At 45.8% G+C, this 21,425-nt stretch overlaps 1 protein-coding gene across 1 annotated transcript in view; it reads right to left on the bottom strand.

Moving 5' to 3' along the window:
* Positions 1-20,506: 20,506 nt before the first annotated feature.
* LOC142576277 (monocarboxylate transporter 12-like) overlaps positions 20,507-21,425 on the bottom strand; it is a 166,419-nt gene continuing 165,500 nt past the window's right edge. The window contains exon 7 of the mRNA XM_075686331.1: positions 20,507-20,775. Within this exon, the coding sequence (XP_075542446.1) occupies positions 20,668-20,775 (108 nt within the window). The 3' untranslated portion in view covers positions 20,507-20,667. The remainder of the gene's footprint in view (positions 20,776-21,425) is intronic.

Here is a 21,425-nt window from a genome sequence, read left to right as displayed (position 1 = left end):
GCGAAAGATTCGATAAAATACCACATCAACGATTATTACTAAAACGATCTCTTGAGAACCTACACTCTGATATGTTGCGATGGATTGAAGTTTTCCTTAGTAACCGCTCAGAGTTTTTCCCTATTAACAACAGCCCACCTGTTTCCCTACCGGTAACTTCTGGGGTTCAACAACGATCTGTGCTCGGGCCTCTCCTCTTCTTAATATAAATTAACCATTTACCTCAGCATGTATCCTGCAATATCCACATGTTTGCAGAGGACTGCGTCGTTTACCTAACAATTACTAACATGCCTGACCAAACGTCCATTCATGGGGATATTAACCGCTTGTAACAATGGTACCATTGCTGGTTAAAGACACTGAACACAAATAAATGTAAAGTAGTGGTATTCTCCCACCGACGTACCTACTATCTTACCCACACGAAATAAATAACGTAGACGTAAAAACTGCGCAGTCTTACAAATACCTTGGCGTTACCCTTACTAATCACTTGACTTGGAGCACACATATTACTAACGTCATCTCATCTTCTAATAGCTATCTTAGATTTTTAAAGCGAAACAAAAAGCAAGCGCCCAAGCTTGTGAAATTGCTATCCCACAAAAGTATAATCAGACCTAAACTCGTATATGCATGTGCCGTATGGAGACCTCATCAAGCATATCTAATCAACGCACTAGACTCGGTGCAAAACCGTGCCATGGGGTCATCCATTCAACGTATTCCTATGATGTCAGCGTGTCGTCATTTAAAAAAGGATCCGGTTTGGTTACACTCGCTAATCGCCGTCGCATCTCAACTATCTTTCTTTTTCATAAATGTTATCATACTTCACTTAATCAAGCACCATACATTATTTCCCGCTGCCTGTATACCACACCGCACTCGGCACGAATACCAAGTTGGCCGCCCTCGCACTCATAGTACCACTTTTTGAGGCTCATTATTTTTTCTCGCAGCAACAGATTGGAATAACCTGCCCCGCCAAATTGCCGCCATGGCCTGTGCACCTATATTCATGCAAAAACTAAGAGACCACTTTTCAGAATGAAAAAAAATACGGGATATGCCATGTGTGTACTAGATGGAATTATGTACCTAATTTTCACGTGCGTTTTATTTAAAACTTGTGCTCTGTTATCCTAAAACTGATATAGATATATGTAGGCCCACCCCTTACGTAATGCCCCTATGCGCTTTTAAGGTAATAAAATGAAATGAAATGAAGTTATTCCAGAGCCCGTCACTACAGCTTGCCCCATAATTATTCCGCACATTTGGAACGTAAAAAACTTAGGATTTAATGAAGCACATTTACCAACATCTTGACTAAGAAGTGCCATTGATCATATATTTACAAGGAGTATAGACGTGTTAAACGTGGGGCTGTAATTACGTTTCGTAATTCTTAGCCCATGCATTTGTCCTTGCAGCTTTACCTACACCACTAATGCAACAGCGTCATGGTATTTACAGTGTTACGTCGACTGATTGCCTGAGTGCTTAAGATCCTAAGCGCAAAGAATTTCATCTACCCTCGAAGCATATCCGTCTTCGAAAGCGCGTTCGCGAATATATTAAATACTTCACGCAATGGCAAAACGTGGCATGACGGGCATTTAAAGATGCCTCGTCAATTTATGCGACAACGCAGCGAGAGATTCATTAGGGCAAACTGTCATTCATATGCTGCGAGAAAAGTGCTTAGAGATTTTCCGATCGATCCCTCCGACACAAACGAGACTGATTGTTTTAGTTTCTGCACAGCGTAGACTGGGGATACCTGTCTGCTTTGGACGGAAACTATTTCCGCGCGCTAATGAACCAATTCACTTTTCACTCCATTTCGGTATAAATTCGAAACATACCGAACTGTACTATATCTAACCTGCCGTGGTTGCTCAGTGGCTATGGTGTTGGGCTGCTGGGCACGAGGTTGCGGGATCGAATCCCGGCCGTGACGGCCACATTTTGATGGAGGCGAAATGCGCAAAGACCCGTGTACTTAGATTTAGGTGCACGTTCAAGAACTCCAGGTGGTCAAAATCTCCGAAGTCCTCCACTACGGCGTGCATCATAATCAGAAAGTGGTTTTGGCACGTAAAACCTCATAATTTAATTAAATTATTGTACTATACGTAGCGGTTCGCGCTCAGCACATGGCCGCTGTTACCTCCGTTCCCCATTTGGTCTCATCTACAAAACCACGCGAAGACGGAGATGCGACACGTACCAGAGTTCTCATCTTGTTACAGTTTCCTAACTACACGGCATATATAAGCATTGCAAGTAGGAATTAAGTGGAACTGAAAACAGATAGCGTGGCCAATGTTCAAATCATGCTCATTTCTCAGAATTCAAACCGGCGGAGATGAAAATGTAGGAATATCTGTGGTAGACTGAAACAATGACAAGGTAGAATACAATTTCGTAATTGGCATATCTGTGGACAAGTAACGGCAGAAAGGTAAAAAACTCTTGGTACATTGCATGAAATGAAAAAGCTAAAAGCTAGCTACAGAAAAAAATTGTATTGAAAGCAGATAAGAATGTTCATATTGAGAACCTGATCTGATACATAAAACCGCAAAGGAAAGTTATGCTTGATCTGAGTGACTAGCACAATTTGGAGATTGTAAATATTCTTACAATGGGGTGCGTTTATTTAAATATGAATTGATGAAAAGGGGCCTCGCGGACAGCGAGCCGCTGCAATGGCAAGCGCACTTCGTTCTCCTCTTCCTCCATTTTTCCTGTAGCTTTAGCGTAACCCTCCTCCCTTCGCAGGCGAAGCCTGCTGGGCGAGTAACTGTTACGTCCACTCGGAGTCACGGGGATAAAGCGTTTCAGGCGGGCGACGTGAACAAGCTGCGTCTTATTAGACCGGTAGCCATTAAAAATGAGACGAGATATCGAATAGGTCGCACTACTTAGGAGATTGGTGATGATGAAAGGCCCGGTGTAACGAGCCAGAAACTTCTGGCGAAAGCCGCGTTTGCGAAGTGATGTCCAAAGCCACACTACGTCCCCTTTGTCGTAAGACACATTCTTATGGTGTGAATCGTAGCTGATCTTTAAGCGGTCCTGGGATGCCAACGTACGGAGTTAAGCTATGCGGCGTGCTTCCTCAGCGCTGCAGAGAGTTCGGGCAATAGAAGAGTCCGCATGAGGAGTAAAAGGTAGAATGGTGTCAAGGAAGCAGCGGGGTGGTCTGAAATAAAGATAGAAATGAATGTAGCCGGTAGTTTCATCCATTGCAGTATTCTAGGCGCATGTTGGTGAAAGGCAAGATATCATCTCAATTTTAGTGCCTGGAATTGACGTGCATCGAAAGCATGTTGGCCAAAGTTCTTTTAGTGCGCTTGACGAGACCATTTGACTACGCGTGATACGGGGTCACGTGGCGAAACTGGCAAGCACAGAGATGCAACAGCATCTTCATTTGGAATAATAAACTGTAGGGGTCCTGTAAAATTCTATATGTTAGATCGCCGGCCACTTTGGATGATACCCTGCTTACCTTTTACACGACGTTTCATGGTAGCATCGCTTTTTGAAGTACATTAGACTCAAGAGGTATGGAACAATCTCACAGGTGTTGTTTGAACACAAGTTGCTACCCACTGAGAAGAGTATCCATAAACTTTCCCATAACACTGTTGGCTGCAAGAGGACTCATACGACGACTATTCGCCCCATTCATGACATGTGTTTTACTTCACAGCATCACGCTTGTTCATGCAGTCCACATGGATTTCGTATAAATGGTGGAACGTGATGTTATACGCCATTTTTTTACAGGGAAGCTGTATCCCTCTACCGTCCAAGGAGTGGTAAGGAAAAAGCTCCCCGCACGGTGGCCGATCCCAAAGATAGTGCAATACCGGCCCGACCCGCGGGGGAGGTGAAGCAGGCGTTAAACACTCCCCGTACTTTTGCCGATCCCGAAGATAGGGCCATACCGGGCTAACCCGCGGCAGAAGCGAAGCAGGCGTTAAGCACTCCCCATACGTGGGTCGGTCACGAAGATTGTGCAATGCCGAGCCGACCTGTGGCGGCGGCGTAGTTCGCTATTAAGGGGCCCATATAAACAGTTTCGCTGGTCACCTTTCTTCACAGAGTGGGAAGGCACTGAGACTTCTTATATGTCATCGTACTGGCATCCTGCTACATGTTGACACGTGTACTTGTTTATCGAGTGACTGTGTTTCATCGTCCAACAAATGTTATCACACAGCTCAGGCTCGCCGGCATGAATCGGACAATTCTAGAATGTTACCGATGGTTCTATCTGCCGTCTGTTGTCACCGAACCTTGTGTTATCTAACTAGATGCGCGACTCTAATTGTGTAGTACTCTCCGGAAGACACGCGGGCACCAAAGATTGCTCTGGAACATTCGATGGCTTACGTATAAAAGCCGACGCGCTTGACCCTGTGATCAAATTTTCGACGATCTCCGACTTTGTTCGCCGCTATCTGTGCAGATTGAGTGTGCCTGTTTTTGAGGGCACAGGTTAGCCCAATAAAACACTAGTTTCGCCATTCGCAGTCTTGTTGGTTACTTCACCGTCACAACCGCGTGACAGTACTAAACCATATATGCCCAAACTCAGAAAAATTGACAAAATAACACTTTCTTTTACAGAAAGGGCACTGGCACCCTCAACAGAATGTACATTTTTTTTATTTATTCTCAGGTAAGTACACCACTGTTTTCCAAGCTGTCCTACATGTAGTACACTGGGCATAATGGCTGCTATGTACGGGTGTGGTAAACCTTAAAACATTTCACGTGTGCACGCACGTCGGTCTTTTCGCAGCAAGTGGTTGTTTTCTCGTGGCAGTGAGTGCAGCTTGTCTGTTTGCATTCAGGTACAACAACATGGTCAGTGCGGTCGAAACGACTTTGTGCCTGCATGGCGGGCTGCCGGCATTTTCCGCGGGGCGGCTTGCTTCCGTATTTCTTGAGGTAGGCGACTGCAATCGCCCTCCGAAACGATGTGCACAATGTTCCCGTTCTTTAGCTTATATAAATGCAGAGCGTTGTTTACGGATGCGTCGAGAAGGTAGGTAAACAGAGAAGAGTGCCCCTTCTTTCCTCTGATGGCCATCCGGTACATTGAGATGATCTGGTTCATTTTGTCTACACTTCCCATATTGGCATTGTACTTTGCAACCAATGACGGCTGATTTACTGCAACTTTTGATTTCCTTTCTCTTGAGTATCGCTTCACCTTCACCTGAACCCACTGAGCGTTTGAGACAACAGTAACAACTGTCCAGCGGTATGCCTTTGCTTAGTTATCAACGTCCCCTCTGTAATCAAAATTACCTTGATCTTCACATTTCATCATTTTTTGTGTAAGAAACAGACATTTGTCAATCCTGTTTCCAGGAACTGTTTCAGTGCATTTCACCCCGATAGCAGTCAGTTTTCGAGCAAGCTTCAAGCTCGTGAAGAAATTGTCAAAAAATACGTGAAAACAGAGATCAGTTTTATTCTTGAGTCTGCCTACCGTAAGCATCACAATGGAAACTCAAGGCCATGCAAGGTAATTTTTGCTGTCGGTCGTCCCGCCAAATTTTCCTTGGTAGGGCTTAACTGACAACAAATAGCCGAGCGGAGTTCACAGGCACCACCACAGTTTGTATCCTAATCTGATTGGTTTTCCCGTCATGAATTGCTTGCACCCGTGTTTTGCAAAATATTCACACATGCTCTCGTCGATATTGTAGCATTCAGAAAGCGGTGCAACAAAAAAATTTGTCATTCAAAAGCTTGAATAGCGGCCGCATCTCGCAAATCTGTCATTCTGAGGCAGGCTGTTGTCCGCAACATGGAGATGTGAAAAGATTGCTCCAAAACGGTTACGCCTCATGCAGTTCGCAACGGGTTCGTTGTGGCAGCCATCGGAGATTTCCCATAACATTCCTTGGCGAGGTACAGGCACGTACCTACTAAGGAGAAGCACATCTATGACACACTTCATTTCTTCTTCTGTAACTCCTAGGCTTGGATATTTTTGGTCCTCATAGCGGTTAGTTTCCTGCAACTTTCATCCTCTTGGGAGCCCGGTCACTCACTCTGGGGTAATTTTCATTTCAAATCCCGCTTTTTCCATATTAGCACTGGATTTCGTGGCCTTTTTGGCTGGATCACCATCGTCATCGTCTTCACTGGACGTATTGTTGAAGTCAACAATTTATGCTCGAAGGACGCTTCCAGGCAAGCGAGCTATGTCAGTGTAATTTTCATTTGCCGCTTTCTTCGTCAGTCACTGTGGCTGCAAAATTTTCGGGGGGCAATATTGCCAGTGTGGAGGGCAAGGTGCCTCCGCTGTCCACAATATCTAGGACATCATTCAGACTTCTCGGTCGTGCTTTGTTCGCATAGAACTGCATACATGAGATTCCTTCCCTGAGGAAACAAAGCAGAAAACAAGATGAGCTTGCAATCCATTATCTACTTTGGTAAAGTGATCGCCAGTAAATGTTTTATGGCGTTACAGACTCAAGTCATGCAGTGCGGCGGGAAAAAACGGGACGGCGCTCCAACGCACGCGTCTCATCAAAGCCTGTTCTAGAATAGCCACCAAGCGAAAAAACGCAAGCTAAAAAAATCATGTATGATACACCAGATGCTGTAGCGTGTCCTTGAGCGACGCATGAATCAGCAGCACGGTGCTCATGCACCTGGTAAAGTTACGTAGCGGTCGCTTCCGTTAATTCAAATGGCCCCCTGATATCTTATTTTCCCGGTGTCCTAAATATAGGACGGCTGGGTTTACCGCGTTGTAACTTACGACCTCCTGACATTTGAACGACACAACTCAATCCGTTTGATTTATCACCTCCAGTGAGCTGGTCGAAAAAGTATTGCAATAAGTCGACGGCAAAGGAAGTGTCATTAGTTGCTTTTTCTTATGCTCCATGGCGTCTTTCGCACAGAGTACCCGATCGCCCGGATGAAGGCTGCAATAGGAAGGGCAAGCAGTGCGTAGGCTTGCACACATAGAGCCACAGACTTGCTTGATTCACTCTAGGTGGCGGTAGTCTTCAGTTAAACAAACAGCGATTTTAAAGCTCATAGAAGAAGCGTCCTACATATAGGTCGCTGGGCATATATCGGTTAAAGACAGCAAAAAGAGCCTTTCAGACATCAAGCAGAAGTTCGCAGCACGGCATTAATTTTACTGCCTTCCACAGGAGCTTACGCCTAATACAATCATGCACTAAAACTGCTGAATGCAATTTATTATGACACATCAGAACGCGCCACAAAGCTATAAGCGTGCTTCAACCTGGCTATCAGTCGTGTCTTCTGGCCAATCGACCGCAACAACGCCTTCCGAAGCTTACCAGCGTCAGCTCGAGTGGCGCAGCTAGACGCAATTACGTTTGTAAGACTGCTAAACCCCTATTGTAGACAATCCTTCTTACGTCGGTAGTTGTGATGACTGTTTAAGTTTTGTGAACCGACTTACGCTTACTATTAGCACAAGTACTGTAGTTTGCACCTGTGCTGCCATAATATACACGCCTCCCCCCCCTTTCTTTTTTTCTACTACAGCGCTCGGCCTTGCATCGGCAGGCATCGCAAGCTTGCTGATCTCACGAACAGATTTAATTTTGGAAATACGCTCTTTTTGTAAACATTTCTTACGCCAATATTTGTTCGTAAGTTCCCTCAGTCAATTCCACCCCTGAGTTTCTGCTGAGCTGCTTTGTGTATCGATTGGTGTGAGCGGAAAGAGAGTGCAAACGTGAAGATAACGTTACCTGCTGTTTAACTTTGTAATGACTGACGCCGATTGTTTCCAGTCGTTATTACTTGAAGCACCATCCAATTGAGACTTCTCCATTGCTACTGCAGAGCTCCTCATCTAGACAGCGCTGTGACATTCCTCAAAGCTGCCAGGTCACTGTTCCTTTTGCATAGCAGCCGTTTCCTTCCTCGCTATGACGCACCCGTGTATGGTCAGGAGGAGGAGCTCGTGCGTAACGCTAAGCGTCGCTATTCCTTAAATGTTGCGCGCCTGGGGCGAAACTGCCACATTTAATACAGGACACCAATCTAACATTTCAAACACGACTGTGTGGAGGTACTGAACCGCAGTTGCAATCTTAGAACAACAATTCGCAGCATAGTTGGTTTTGTGTGTGATCGTGGTTTTCTCTTACCAGGTAGAGGTTGATGAAGAGCGCTAGTACAGTTCAATTCTCTTCATCCCGGGCGCGCTTAGCGGCTTACCAAAGAGCTCTAAATATTAACCAATAATTTAGTGTTAACTAGATTACGTATATAAAGGCCCCTATAACGTAAAGCTATTGCAGTCTGTTTCTTTCTCAATCTCCTGACGTCAAATTTACGTAATCACGGACGCAAAGACCATGCGGCAATCTGCAACATTGAAACACCAATCAAACATCTCCCTTATTTACTGGAGGTCACATTTGTTTGCTTTCTAAGGTAATACCATTGACTACATTCAACTGTTTTAAAGCGAAATGTTTGTTGGGTCACAAATTTCACCAGAGCCGTTTTGCTTTCGCCGGGGAGGGAAAGGGCAGGAAAGGGCGGCGTTAAATCGTAATAATGACACCGCAATATATTAACAGTTTATCATGGAGGTTGTAGTTGACCGACCGCTAAACTAAACACTTTATTGAGCTCGCGTCGGGAATTCAAATGCGCAATCAGTGTCACATAGGGAACCAACCGTGATGCCATTCACTACATTCCCTTGGCATGACCCGCCCACAAATGAAGAATAGCAATTGAAGAACAAATAGTTGAGTATGAAGATGCAGGATGAGATCAGTGTGCGAAGTGACATAGCTGCAGAGCAGCTATGTCATATATGTTATAGAGTGCAATTTTAAGGCGCTGTGGCGTCTCAAAACAGCAAAGGGCATTCTTTTGATGCTTCCCACGAGCCAGCTCCTTTCTTTAGTGCCCGCCCAGACATCGGCACAACCCTGGCACCAACTGTTCGCGGGTCAACAAAGAATCTCCCTTCAAGTTGACAGCGACCACTGGATTCCGTTGGCGTGGTTAGCACCGTGAAGGCCGTGCATCCCAGGTCGCTGCAGGCGTACCGTCAGGCAAAGCCCACCAATTGATGCAAGGAGACAACGTGATCCGTGGGAACGGCGTTGACTTAAGGTTACCAAATTGGCACTTAGTTGCCTCGTATACGAGGGTGATCACACTACATTAAAGACGTAGTATATGGTAGAGAGGTGCGACGTCATGGGTGCGATTTTGCGAACTATTCGACGATTGTGACTGGTCGAAATACAGCCATCAGATTTTCTATTCTAGAGACTTAAGGGAAGGAACTGCTTTAAAAGCGCTTACTTTTGGTGCAATAGCGTGTCCTCACGCCTGCTGGCATGTATGCCCTGACGTGTCTTGAGGTGCGCTCACACAGCTTTTCTTTTGTCGCTCCTACTCCCGGATGTACTCATCCTTGCGCTTGGAGGATTCCTGATGTTAAACTCTACCCCGAGCCGCAACAACTGGGTGATAGCCGTGAGATTCCACTTGCAGCCAACTGCAGTCGTCAACATCTGGTGCGCGAGTGAATCGCAGCGCTGAGATGGAATCTGCAGCCAACGTCAATCGCGAAGGACTGGTTTATGAGCGGCTAAATGAACGCAGTGCATCATGACTGCACGGTACAGGTTAAGTGTCTGGCTTGTTGTTTGAGTTGAATCTTTTAGCCTAGGCTTACTAAAGCCGATATGGGCCTACAACTGCGTAAAGGATTATCTGGTTGTAGAGTGCCTCAGCAGAAAGCAGCCTTCAGCATTGACCTGAACCAGTTACTAAAATTAGACTTCTTAGGTGTGTGGCAGTAATCCGGACGTGTACATCTATCCAAATTATAGTCAAATGAAGGCTCCCAATAATTTACGACGTCTTGCTATTGATTCCATACGTTGGAGGAGAACTCTGGGACATTGTGCTACTTCGGGGGAAAGGCGTTTGGTTTCTGCTGTATTTTTCAGGCTCGAAACATTCCTAGGAGAAACATTCTCGGGTTTTACGTGCCAAAACCACTTTCTCATTATGAGGCACGCCGTAGTGGAGGACTCCGGAAATTTCGACCACCTGGGGTTCTTTAACGTGCACCTAAATCTAAGTACACGGGTGTTTTCGCATTTCACCCCCATCGAAATGCGGCTGCCGTGGCCGGGATTCAATCCCGCGACCTCGTGCTCAGCAGCCCAACACCATAGCCACTGAGCAACCACGGCGGGTGAAAGCAAAAAAAGAAATACGAAAGGGAAACGCGGGTAGCTTTTACTTCCGTTGCAATTTGTGCGAGTTGCACAACAAGCACATATTATGTACAGCTGAGCCAAAGCTTAAGGTAGTGACCATCGACCTCATTAGTTTGACGAGGGCAAGCTCGTTGCAGTTGTGTGAGGAATTCGACGTAGAGGTGGATGATCCCAGGTTGGTAGCCGAAATTCGTAAAGCTATTTCAGAAAGCAATAATGACGAGGAACAAATGGAATATTTCGGGAACCTAATTCTAGAAGAACAAGAAAAGGAGGAGCACGAAGAGGTAGCAAAGAAGGAGCGTGAGCGAAATGGACAGGCAGGAAATAAAATTAGAAGAAACAAGTAGGGCATGTAAGGAAATTGATAGAAGCTCTAAATCGACCGATTGAAACAATGGGACACAAATTTGAAGGAAAGCAGCATAAATGTCTGGCACCCGTAGAAATAGCACTGGGAGCTGTGAAGAAGTCGCATACATGGTTCTTCCGATCGTAGAACGAGAGGCGAATTTTCATGAGCCTAAAAGCCTTATAAGCCTAAAAGTGCGTTCATAGGTGCTACGGCATCCGCAGGCCATGACGTAGAAAGCGAAGCTTATCCTAGCGAGCCTAAATGTACGTTCGTGGATAATCCCAGATTCGTAGGCCGTGGCGTAGTTGCTGAAGAGCCCGTTGATGGGGACCATGTTGAGCGCTACGAGATACTGTGCCATTGGAATGCTACAGAAGTAGCTACACTAGCTGTTGACGATTTAGCACAGTTATCAATGGGGTAGGTCGCGAAGATAGCTCCTGCAGTAGTCCTAAGTGACTCCGATTGATTAGACAAGAGCACCAGTGTAGAGCTCAATTGGTCAGAAAACTGCTCTGCTGCGCGATCGCCCCCGCATACGAGGCAACGACGTGGCAATCTGGAAACCTGAAGTAGAGACAGTTCCCACGGTAGCTCTCAAAGTTTGCCCCTTTCTTCAATCAGTGGGCTCTCTATGACGGCCAGGTTGTCAGGGTCAGGTTCAGGCAGAGTGGTCTTCGCGGTAGTTACCGCTTCCACAGAGGGCGGCGGGTTTTGTCACCTCGATGTGAGCTGTTTACACGCTGCATCTTGGAGTCCCAGCAGTGGTTGCGTTGTGGTCATCTCCCTGGAAACACTCAAGCACACACACAACCACAGTGCACAAGGAAGCGCCGTGCTGCCACTGAGAACCGTCGGCTCTATCGGACGAAGAAACGCACCTGCCCTATCTAGTAAACACTAAAAAGTAGCCACCTAGTTGTTAAACATTCGCCGAAGCTTACAATTTTGTGTTCAGACCAGGTTTCGCAACCTTCTGGCGGAACATACGGAACATATATCGGATACGGCACAGTCATCCCCAATGACAAAGTAGCACATGGTATTGCAAGCGCCCGATGTCCACATAAACTCACCAGGCTTTGCTTGACCCAATAATTTGAACCTAAAATTTTGTGCCTCCAAAGCGAGCTCTCAAGCTTCTCAGAGCTCACCTAAGTCACACCGTTGCGCTGCACAAGACCGAAGGCAAGATAGATACACAAGAATGTTCTAAATAACTAATAATTGAAATATCATGCACCGCACAAACACCGTCAATAGTCTGTTCGTACTCTACGTATCTTATAAACGCACGTACTAGTGCCACTGAGAGCCATATTTGCTTCATGCATGAATCAACAGAGTCACTCTCACTTTGCGGTCAAAACATTTAACTCATACGCGCTACTCACGCACTAACATTTTATTTCTCTTGTCCACAAAAGACACGCGCTAATGAAGTAACCGAAAATACGTTGCGTAAATTACGCGTCAAAAGTGCAACAATGTTCGCCCACCTATTTATAAGCAATTCCCCGCACGCTCTAAAGGAAACTCAATATGCTGCCGCCTTCTAAACACACGTGCGAGACGTGCACGAATACTTTCTTTCTTTGTGTGCGCACAACAGACGCTTGAAGAGAAGGATACAAGCACTTTCTCAAATTGTGCACTCTAAACAACAGCTCCTCCAAGTAGCGCGTTTTACTTTTAAACAAAAACCTCGCAAACATACCGAAACTCAACGGATACTGAAACTCGCCACTACAGGATTTGAACTTATAACGGGGACTAGACGTTCCAAGCGTATCTTCCAAGAAAGAAGCATATCTCCTTAAAAAGAAGACATATCGAGACAATAATGTTTCAAAAATTACGCAGTTGCAAACCATCCCTTTGAAAATATCGGTGAGCTGAAATAAACAATCTAAGGAAAGCTCGAAACTTGTTTATTGAAATGATCTCTGGTATTGGAGATCTCAGAACTGCTAACCAGTCACTGAAATAAAGAATCAAACGGATTTTTGCACAAAACCTGTATCCTGGTTTTGATTTCAAATTGCCTACGATTTCGTCATATTTTTAAGCCGTACTCGAGGTGGGCGAGGTCTGAAAGTTCTTGTCAACCTTGTCAACCGGGGAATATAAAAGGCACGTAGGTCTGTTCCTTCGATGCAGAGTACGGACACTTTACGTAAGGCAACATGGCTTCTGAACAACGTGCCACGATTTGAATGCCGCGTTTGACCAATTCGCGTCGTCTTACCACGTCACTCTCCTGTGCCGTGCCTAATAGAGCTCGAAAAGAACCCAACATCACATGATCACAGTACATTATTTCCTTAAGAACGCCTACAGGTGGTATTAGATAAGAGGTGGGTTTACAACGCCGGTTTAAAATGTAGCCACATGACGTCACTCAGAAAGAAAATTGGTTACATCATTCAAGTTGATGGACAATTTATTGGTGCACTTTGGGGGGAAGGGCCGTTCCATTGTGAAGCTGAGCTTAGAAAAAGAAAAGGAAAAGGGAAATGTAACGGTACGGTCACGTGTGCGCACCACTTGAAGTTTATGGCTGAGACGAGACATAATTGTCCCGTGGATTTGTCCACCTTCGTGCCGAACGTCCCTTTCATAATTTACTCATCACCGGCTCGGACGTGGTCTGTTTTGAAACATTCCACTCTACAAACGCTCCGTTCTAACATTTTCATGACGCCCCCTACAAGGTTTAGCGCTTTTCGCTCTATTCGGTCGCTTTTCCTTTTCTGACTCATTCCTGACCCTGCGGCACTTCTTAGCACGCTTTCTGGTGCTCTTTTTCTAGCCTTCAGCTCGTACCTCGGGCTGACCGGCACTGATATTGTTGGTCGCGATTGCCATCTTAACCCCGCAGTCTAAATGATATGCGGGTAAATAATCCTTATGACAGCAACCTCCACCGGCGCAGAGCTTTCAACAGTACTATGTCTGTCTATCTATCTATCTATCTATCTATCTATCTATCTATCTATCTATCTATCTATCTATCTATCTATCTATCTATCTATCTATCTATCTATCTATCTGCTTACGAGGACAAACATGCCCAAAATGTTTAATCGATGCGGATATCCGGTATGTGCACGTGGTCATTATGCAGTCATGGTAGTTCAATGGCGGCCATGCCAGGTTATTGATCTGACTCGTGACGCCGTTGTCGTCACGCCCTCTACGCCAGCCTTGTGGTGCAAGTTGTCTCATAGCTAGGGCTATGAGTGTGCTCTTGTCATCGCGCTGCCGTTGTGGTTGTTACATGGTCGTCATGCCAGAATCCGGCACCCGTCATGCCTTCATCGACACGCCATCGTCGTCAAACACGCTTCCTGAGACTGTTGTCATCATACCGCTGTCATCATAGCCACTATCATCATACCGTTGTTATGCATGGTGTTCTTTGTGTCGAAGTCATGATGCCGTCACGGTAATTCCATTGTCGCCATTTTAACTTCCCCATGCGGCCCTCATCATGCCATCGTTGTCATGCAGCCATCATCACCTTACCGCCTTCGTCGATCCGTCGACGTCATTCGTTCTTCGTTATTATATCGTAACCATGTGTCGTCATTCAATCATCATTAAGTATTGCATTGTATTCATACAGTCGCTATCACACATACGTTGTCATGTCGTTGTCATTCAGCTTCGTTAGGCGGTTTTTATATCATTTCGTCACGGCATGATCGTCGTACAATGGTTGCGATCCCACTGTCCGCATTCTGCTGTCGTCGAGCCGTGGTCTTTATGCTGTGGCCATCGTTTCATAATCGTAATGATATTGACACGTGTACTTGTATATCTCTATCTGGCAACCGCGTTTCACCGCCTAACAAATGTTATCGCACAGTGCAGGACGCGCCTGCATGTATCGGAAGTTTCTAGAAAGTTATGGATGGTTCTATCCGCTGTCTGTTTTTATCGAACCTTGTGTTATCTGATTTCATCGCGTGACGCGAATGGTGTAGAACTTTGTGGAAGACATGCGGGTCCCAGCCATTAGTCTGGAACATTCGACAACTCATGTACATAAGCCGGCGCGCTTGACCGGCTTACGAAATTTTCGGCTGTCGCCGAGTGTGTTAGCCGCTTTCGTTGTTCTTCGAGTGTAGCCTGCTTTTGATGGCACAAGTTCGCCCAGTAAAACGCTAGTTTCGTTAACTACACTTTTTTTTGCCTTGTTCACCTTCACTACCAGGTGACACCTGGTGGAGGTGCTTTGCGTTCATGTACCGAACGCCCCCAAAAAGCCGTAACCCAAGCCCGAACGCGGAAGACAACACCAACGTAAACAAGAACCAGCGCTGTAGCCGCAGGCTACAAGAACTGGCCTCGGAGCACGGACTTTTGCCTGAAACGAGCCGGAAGATTGTCCCCAAGTCTACCCCAATGGAAGCCCTAGCGTCCCCTTCGTGCTGCAGGAGCCCACGGAGCCTCCGACTTTCCGCGGTTCAACGTTCGAGGTCCCGCAAAGTTGGCTTGAGACGTATGAGATGGTCGGTACATTTAGCAGCTGGTACAGCGACGACAAACGGCGAAACGACTTTTTCGCATTGGAAGACGCCATCATGACGGGGTTCGAGAACCGAGAAGCAACCTTAACGACCTGGGACCTGTTCCGAAGCAGCTTCCTGCAGACATTCACAAGCGTCGTACGCCGAGAACGAGCACAAGCGCTATTAGAAACCCGGGTGCAGCAGCCTAATGAGACCACTGCAATCTTCACGGAGGAAACGAGCCATCTATTCCGCCACGCCTACCCGGAAATGTCTGAAGAGAAGAAATTCCGCCTACTCATGCGTGGTGTGAAGGAGGAGCTTTTTGCCGGAATGGTACGAAGCCCCCCGAAGACCGCCGGCGAGTTTCTTCGCGAGGCCCCCAGCATTGAGAAGCGAAAATGCGAAACGGGCAATTCAACCGCCACACAAACTCTACAAACTACGCCGGAGTTCCATCACTGGCCTCCGACGATCTAAGCTAGACTATAAGAGCAGTCGTACGGGAGGAGCTGCAGAAGTTCTATCCAAGGTCTCAGTCTAAAGTGGATTCAATCGCTGAAATCGTCAAAGAAGAGGTTCAGCGTCGCTTGTAGTTCCCGAGGTGCAACTACAATCACAGCAACCTCAGCCGGAAGCGATGACCTATGCCGCCGTCGCGCCCCGTCAAGGTCTCCGGCCGCGACCACTCCAGGGCCCGCAATTTCGTCGTCCGTCGCCGCCGCCGTGAGCACACCCTCCCGTCACCCAGCGTAGCTACGCGAGGAAGACTGACATCTGACGTGCCCGCGACCACCACCCGCTCTGCTATCACTGCGGGGAAGCCGGCCATGTGTAGCGCCGATGCCCATACCGCGACTTAGGACTGAGAGGGTTCGCCGTGACCGCGCCGCGTCCATAGCTTGGAGAGCGCGCGCGAGCCATGCTTCACAGCATGGCTCGCGCCACATCATGGAGACAAAGTCATTGCCGTCGCGTGCATTCCCGCAGAGCCCATTGGGCTATGGAACGACGATTTGACAACGAATGTGTGATTACGACTCAAAGGTAAGCATTGGGCAGATATCTGCGTGGTTGGGAATGAATGAAATAAATAGAACGGAGTGCAAGTGCGCGAGCAAATAGTCTACGTAGGATGACTTCACCAGGCAAAAAAAAAAATACGATCGTGCAAGTAGCGCGAAAACATTTTTAGCTTGAGCGTGAAAGTGCAAAGCGCACGCTTTTCTATCTCCACCATTTCGAGTGCGGCGACTGTGAGTGAGATTGCGGCAGCCATAGCAGCTTAACTATTCTCTTTGTAGAACTAGCTGTATAAATAGAAGTAAGTGCTTGAACAACTGTATGAAGATAAGGCAACGTCAACGTTCGCATTACAACAGTGGCCTAATGACTATTTAGTGACTGCGACATGAATAGAATGGAATGAGAAAGAAGGAATGACGCCGATGAAAATAGGAAGGTGACGGGACGGGGACGAAAATATGAAATCAATGGGATCATGACGAATGTACGACGACGCTGATGCCACGACTACCGCATGATTACAGTCGAATGACGAAGCTGGAATGAGGACGATGGAACGACCATGACGGCATCACAACCGAGAGTGGAAGGGGAACATTCATTATATTTGCCTATGCCTCCACCCTGCTGTCAGACTGAACGCCGCATGCAACAGCTGCGTCCAATCAGGGAGCAGCTTTGCGCCGTCCTTCACTCTCTTGCATGCGTAATAATGCGAAGGACAATTAAAAATTCAAGTCGGATACTTCGAAGCACAGACACGCTAGAAAAATTTGTCCAACTGAAAGTATGTAGAAACACGACTGCCTCTAACTTTTCAGTACAAACACACCCACTTACTGGAGCCAACAAAAAGTTAATTATTCTATTTTGGTTAATTAGGCTGCTGACAGCAATACTTGTAATTTCACTTTGCATTCCCCTGTCCTCATAACTTATTTGCAAAGGTGGTCATTGCGTGCCTCAATGTGCGTAATTTTAGAACACCTGGTATAGAACACCCGGTATATAGAGGGTGACCCAGCTAAATTTAGCCAGAGTTTAATAGTGTGCAAATGCAACGTAGCTGCAAAGAACAAATGTAACGTTGCAGAACGAATAATTCGTGTTTTTCAATACACTCACGCTGTCGTCGTTTCGTCGTGTTCATGCCGCCTTTGTGATGCCGTCGTGGTCACAGAGTCGTTCTGATGTCGAATAATTAATCAACTTATCAAATTCAATCATAGCACGAATTATTCAAGATTAATTATGTAATCAGGCAGAATGAAAAAGTTATTTGGTTATCTCCAAGCAACGGCAAACAACATCACTTTTGTTCAATCTTGCTCCGTGGTATTTGCATATTTTTACACTCTGGTTAAAGTTAGCTGGGACACCCCGCGCTTGGAGACACTCCGATTATTTTTTGAATTCCGAAAAATTCGCCAATTCGTCTTACTTAATTAATCAACATCTGAAATAATATAATAGGATGAAGAGAGTCAAAAAAAGAAAAAACTGTAGAGCGACATAAAAACGTCCCGATACAGCTTTCTGTTGCTCAACACGTACTATATAAAAGTGTTTTTCCGAGCGCGAACGAAGCCCGAGAATACATGCAAAGTAGGTTGAGCGGCCAGTCGCGCGGCAATTTTGGGTACATTTGCCGGTTTCTTTCGTGCTAGGGAAACACGTTTATGTAGTACGTATTGAGCAACAGAAAGCTATATCGGGAGTTTTTCATGCCGCGCTGCAATTTTCTCATTAAAACTTTACACCTCATTATAATATTCGCCAATGAGGTGTATTCGCAGAATGAAAAAGTTATTTGGTTATCCCCAAGCAACGGCAAACAGCATTACTTTTTTTCAATCTTGCTCCGTGGTATTTGCATATTTTTACACTCTGGTTAAAGTTAGCTGGGACACCCTGCATATATGCAAAGGTATTCTCGTTACCGATTGTGCGGTACCAGACATCGTGTAAGCCTGAATTGAATCGGTGGCACGGGGGCGACCCTGGAAGCGCAGAGACTGCAATTGTTCTGGCGTCAAAAGAGGAATCATGTGACGCATTTCGCATCGTGAGACCGAAGGCCAATTTTGTCGCGCTATATTGGAGGTATACTTTATTGCGATTATTCATAAACGTTACCCCTTTTTATTGAACAGTACTAACGACCGCATTAGAACTGAGAAAAATTAATAGGCTCCTAATGTTTTTCAATACGCTCACATTGTCGTCGTTTCGTCGTGTTCATGCCGCCTTTGTGATGCCGTCGTGGTCACAGAGTCGTTCTGATGTCGCCGTATTCACTCCACATTTGTCATAGCAGCTTCGTCATTCAACTGTCGTCATGCCGTCGTTGTCATACAATCGTCATCTTAATGTCGTCATGCCGTCTTTATCACGCTACCTTCGCTTTTGCATTCACCGACATTCCCATCATCGTTTCATCGAAGGCATTGTGTAACCGCCTTGCCTTCATGATCTTTCAACCATCGTCATTCTGTCGTAGTCATACAAGTGTTACCAGGGGTGCTATGCAGGATGCGCCGAGTTTGGCGAAACTCGGGATCTTCACGAGCTCTGGCGACACCCCAAGATGAAAGCACGAATGGTACCGAGACACAGTTTATCTTTCGACAAGCGTCCAGTTTCATTGGTTTATCTAGATTCACTCTGGCTGGCTTTCGTTCCTTGGGCGTTGCCTTCTGGGCGGTCGACAAACTGGGGCTCACGTGATCATACCGTCGGTGCATGGTCGTGCCTTCTTTCACTTGTTTGTCGTTCCACCGAGTGCATTACATGCACAAGCGAGTTATAAAACAAACGCATTTAGTACAATAATATTAGTTAGTTTAACGTGGTTTAGAAGCATTTTAAAGCTTACAACATGTACACTGAATGTGCATTAGACTAATTTGTAATTTAGTACGCTTCGCATTATACCGCGAGGGAACGCTGTGGTGGCGTCATCACATCCATTCACCGGGCGAGCATGGCGGCTAAACATCGAAGAGGCCCAGTGTAAACAAACTCGTACAACGAGCTTGCAGTGCGCGACTTAGTGATCAGGCTCGACGATGACCACTATTTCTTGGATAGTTCTGTTCCTCCGTCAGCAATCTTTCCGTGCACCCCGTAAGACTCCCAATAGCTTCGGCGATTTTACAGATCGCAACGCGCACCTACTGTTCACGACGCAGTGCTGAAGAAACAACTTGTCCGGTGTTGCTTCTGCGAGTGCGCCTCCAATCTGCGTGACTGCGAGCGTCACGAACATTACATAGTGTGGGCAAAAGGCAGACAGCCTATATAGCTACGATGCGACAATGAGGTGGTAGCGACGATAGATCTCGCTGCCAACACAGTGGAGGGGACATCGACAAACTGCAGATAAGTATATTTCTACTCTTTCATATTTAGCATAATAAGAGTGCACGGATTAAGTCACTTTCGTAGTAACGAACTGAATGTCCAGCAGCTTAAAGAAGGCAGTGGGAACCAATGAGTGTTTGTGCTTTTACATGCAAGTCGGCCCGCGAAAATATGGAAAAGATGAAGGTAACCTTCACTAACTTGGTGAGAAAACAGAAATTCATGAGTGACATTAAGCCCGCAAAATTTATGGAAGAATATGTTTATCCAGGTGAAATATCAATAGCAGGAACTGATATAAAGCAGGAAACTTATACAAAAGTTTCATGGGTTGAACAGCACATGGAATGCATTACCGAATCGTGAGCGCCACGTTACCGATATCCTTGAAAAAAGTTTAGAATCATTGCATTCTACCGGTTATGCAATATGGGACATAAACCCGGAGGTTAACAAAGGAACTTGAGATGTCAAGGACTGTGCAGAAAGTGAAGTAACAAAAATTGTTGGAGATAGCATTAAGGCAGGAAGACAGTGGCGTAGTAAACCGTGGCAACTGATATGCTAGTTGAGATAAAGAAAAAAGAAAGGAATCGGCAGGCAGGCCATGCACGTATTCGATCACTTGTTGCCAATTCATAACAGGTCATTACATAAGCATGACAGAATGGATGTCAAGGAGCGAGAACTACAGCCGAGGATGGCAGAAAATTGCGTAATGGCACAAAAATATGATGTTTGTAGGCATAGGATGCAATCAGCTCGTATAAGACGGGATTGTAGGGTGAGGCATTTGTTCTGAAGCGAACAAAAATAGGTTTGTGGTGCCGACAGCAGAGACTCGTGAAGGTGCGGGGCCACCTCAGCTGCTGGCACACTAATCAACATGACAATTGGCTCTGAAAACGAAAACCCCAGTGATGAAAAATAAAGCAACGTTGTCCCGACACATTGTTTTATTATGCATACTACATAAAGGTTACCACAGTTAAGGGCACTTAGTACTAATAGTGCAACGAGCACTTTTCTTTGTAAATAATGGTATGTATGCGGCTGATTCATTCCAATACACTTTTTTTGCAGCAAAACATTCTGCTGCTGGAGGCACTCAACTGCCTGGCGGCAGTAGGCGAGCGCCAGGCACGTGCTCTTGAGAGTGTGGCAGAGGTCCAAAGGGCTGCTCTGCAACAGTAGCATCGGTGCCCTCACTGCTCTCCTGTTGAAACCACAAAAGGCATTTTATAAAGGAGCTTTCAGTTTAATATTTTGTTTATTATTCAAGAACAAGAATAAAATTATTGCAGTAAACATTGTGCTATGCATATTAGGAGACTTGTAACATGCACTTGGTGTCCCTTCAACATAGGCAAAAACGTAAGACAACCTGTGCCACTCTTGGACCATGTAAATAAAAAATACACTAATGCAGCATACACATTGTGCTGTTTGTTCTTTCTATGTGCAAGAATACAGTGTGTGTTGATTAGCCACAAGATGAACGGTGTGTGTAATTCACAATGAAGACAGGAAACAGCAGGAGCTTAATAATGCTATCACCTATAGACTGTGCATATGACTGCAACACTCCCCGATTCAAATGTGCCATTACATGCATGTTCGATACCACATATTCTTTAAGATTGTCTTATAATTGCATGTACTATATTTCACACATCTTAAGCCCTTCCATAGCACACTTCTGATGTATCCATTTCATAGGCCAAATAATTGTACACTTTGTCCTTTTGTGTTGTATGAAAAGCAGCATTCTTTACAGTCGGATAAAACTTCAGAAGACAAGAGAGGCCCCGCCCAGATGACCAAAGCGCAGCAGCTGATTGCCTCCACGTCTAAAGAAATAGTCCC

This window comes from Dermacentor variabilis, chromosome 3, assembly GCF_050947875.1.
Source record: "Dermacentor variabilis isolate Ectoservices chromosome 3, ASM5094787v1, whole genome shotgun sequence".
Classification (NCBI taxonomy): domain Eukaryota; kingdom Metazoa; phylum Arthropoda; class Arachnida; order Ixodida; family Ixodidae; genus Dermacentor; species Dermacentor variabilis.
Note: the sequence above shows the minus strand (reverse complement) of the source record. Positions and strands in the feature narration are given on the sequence as shown.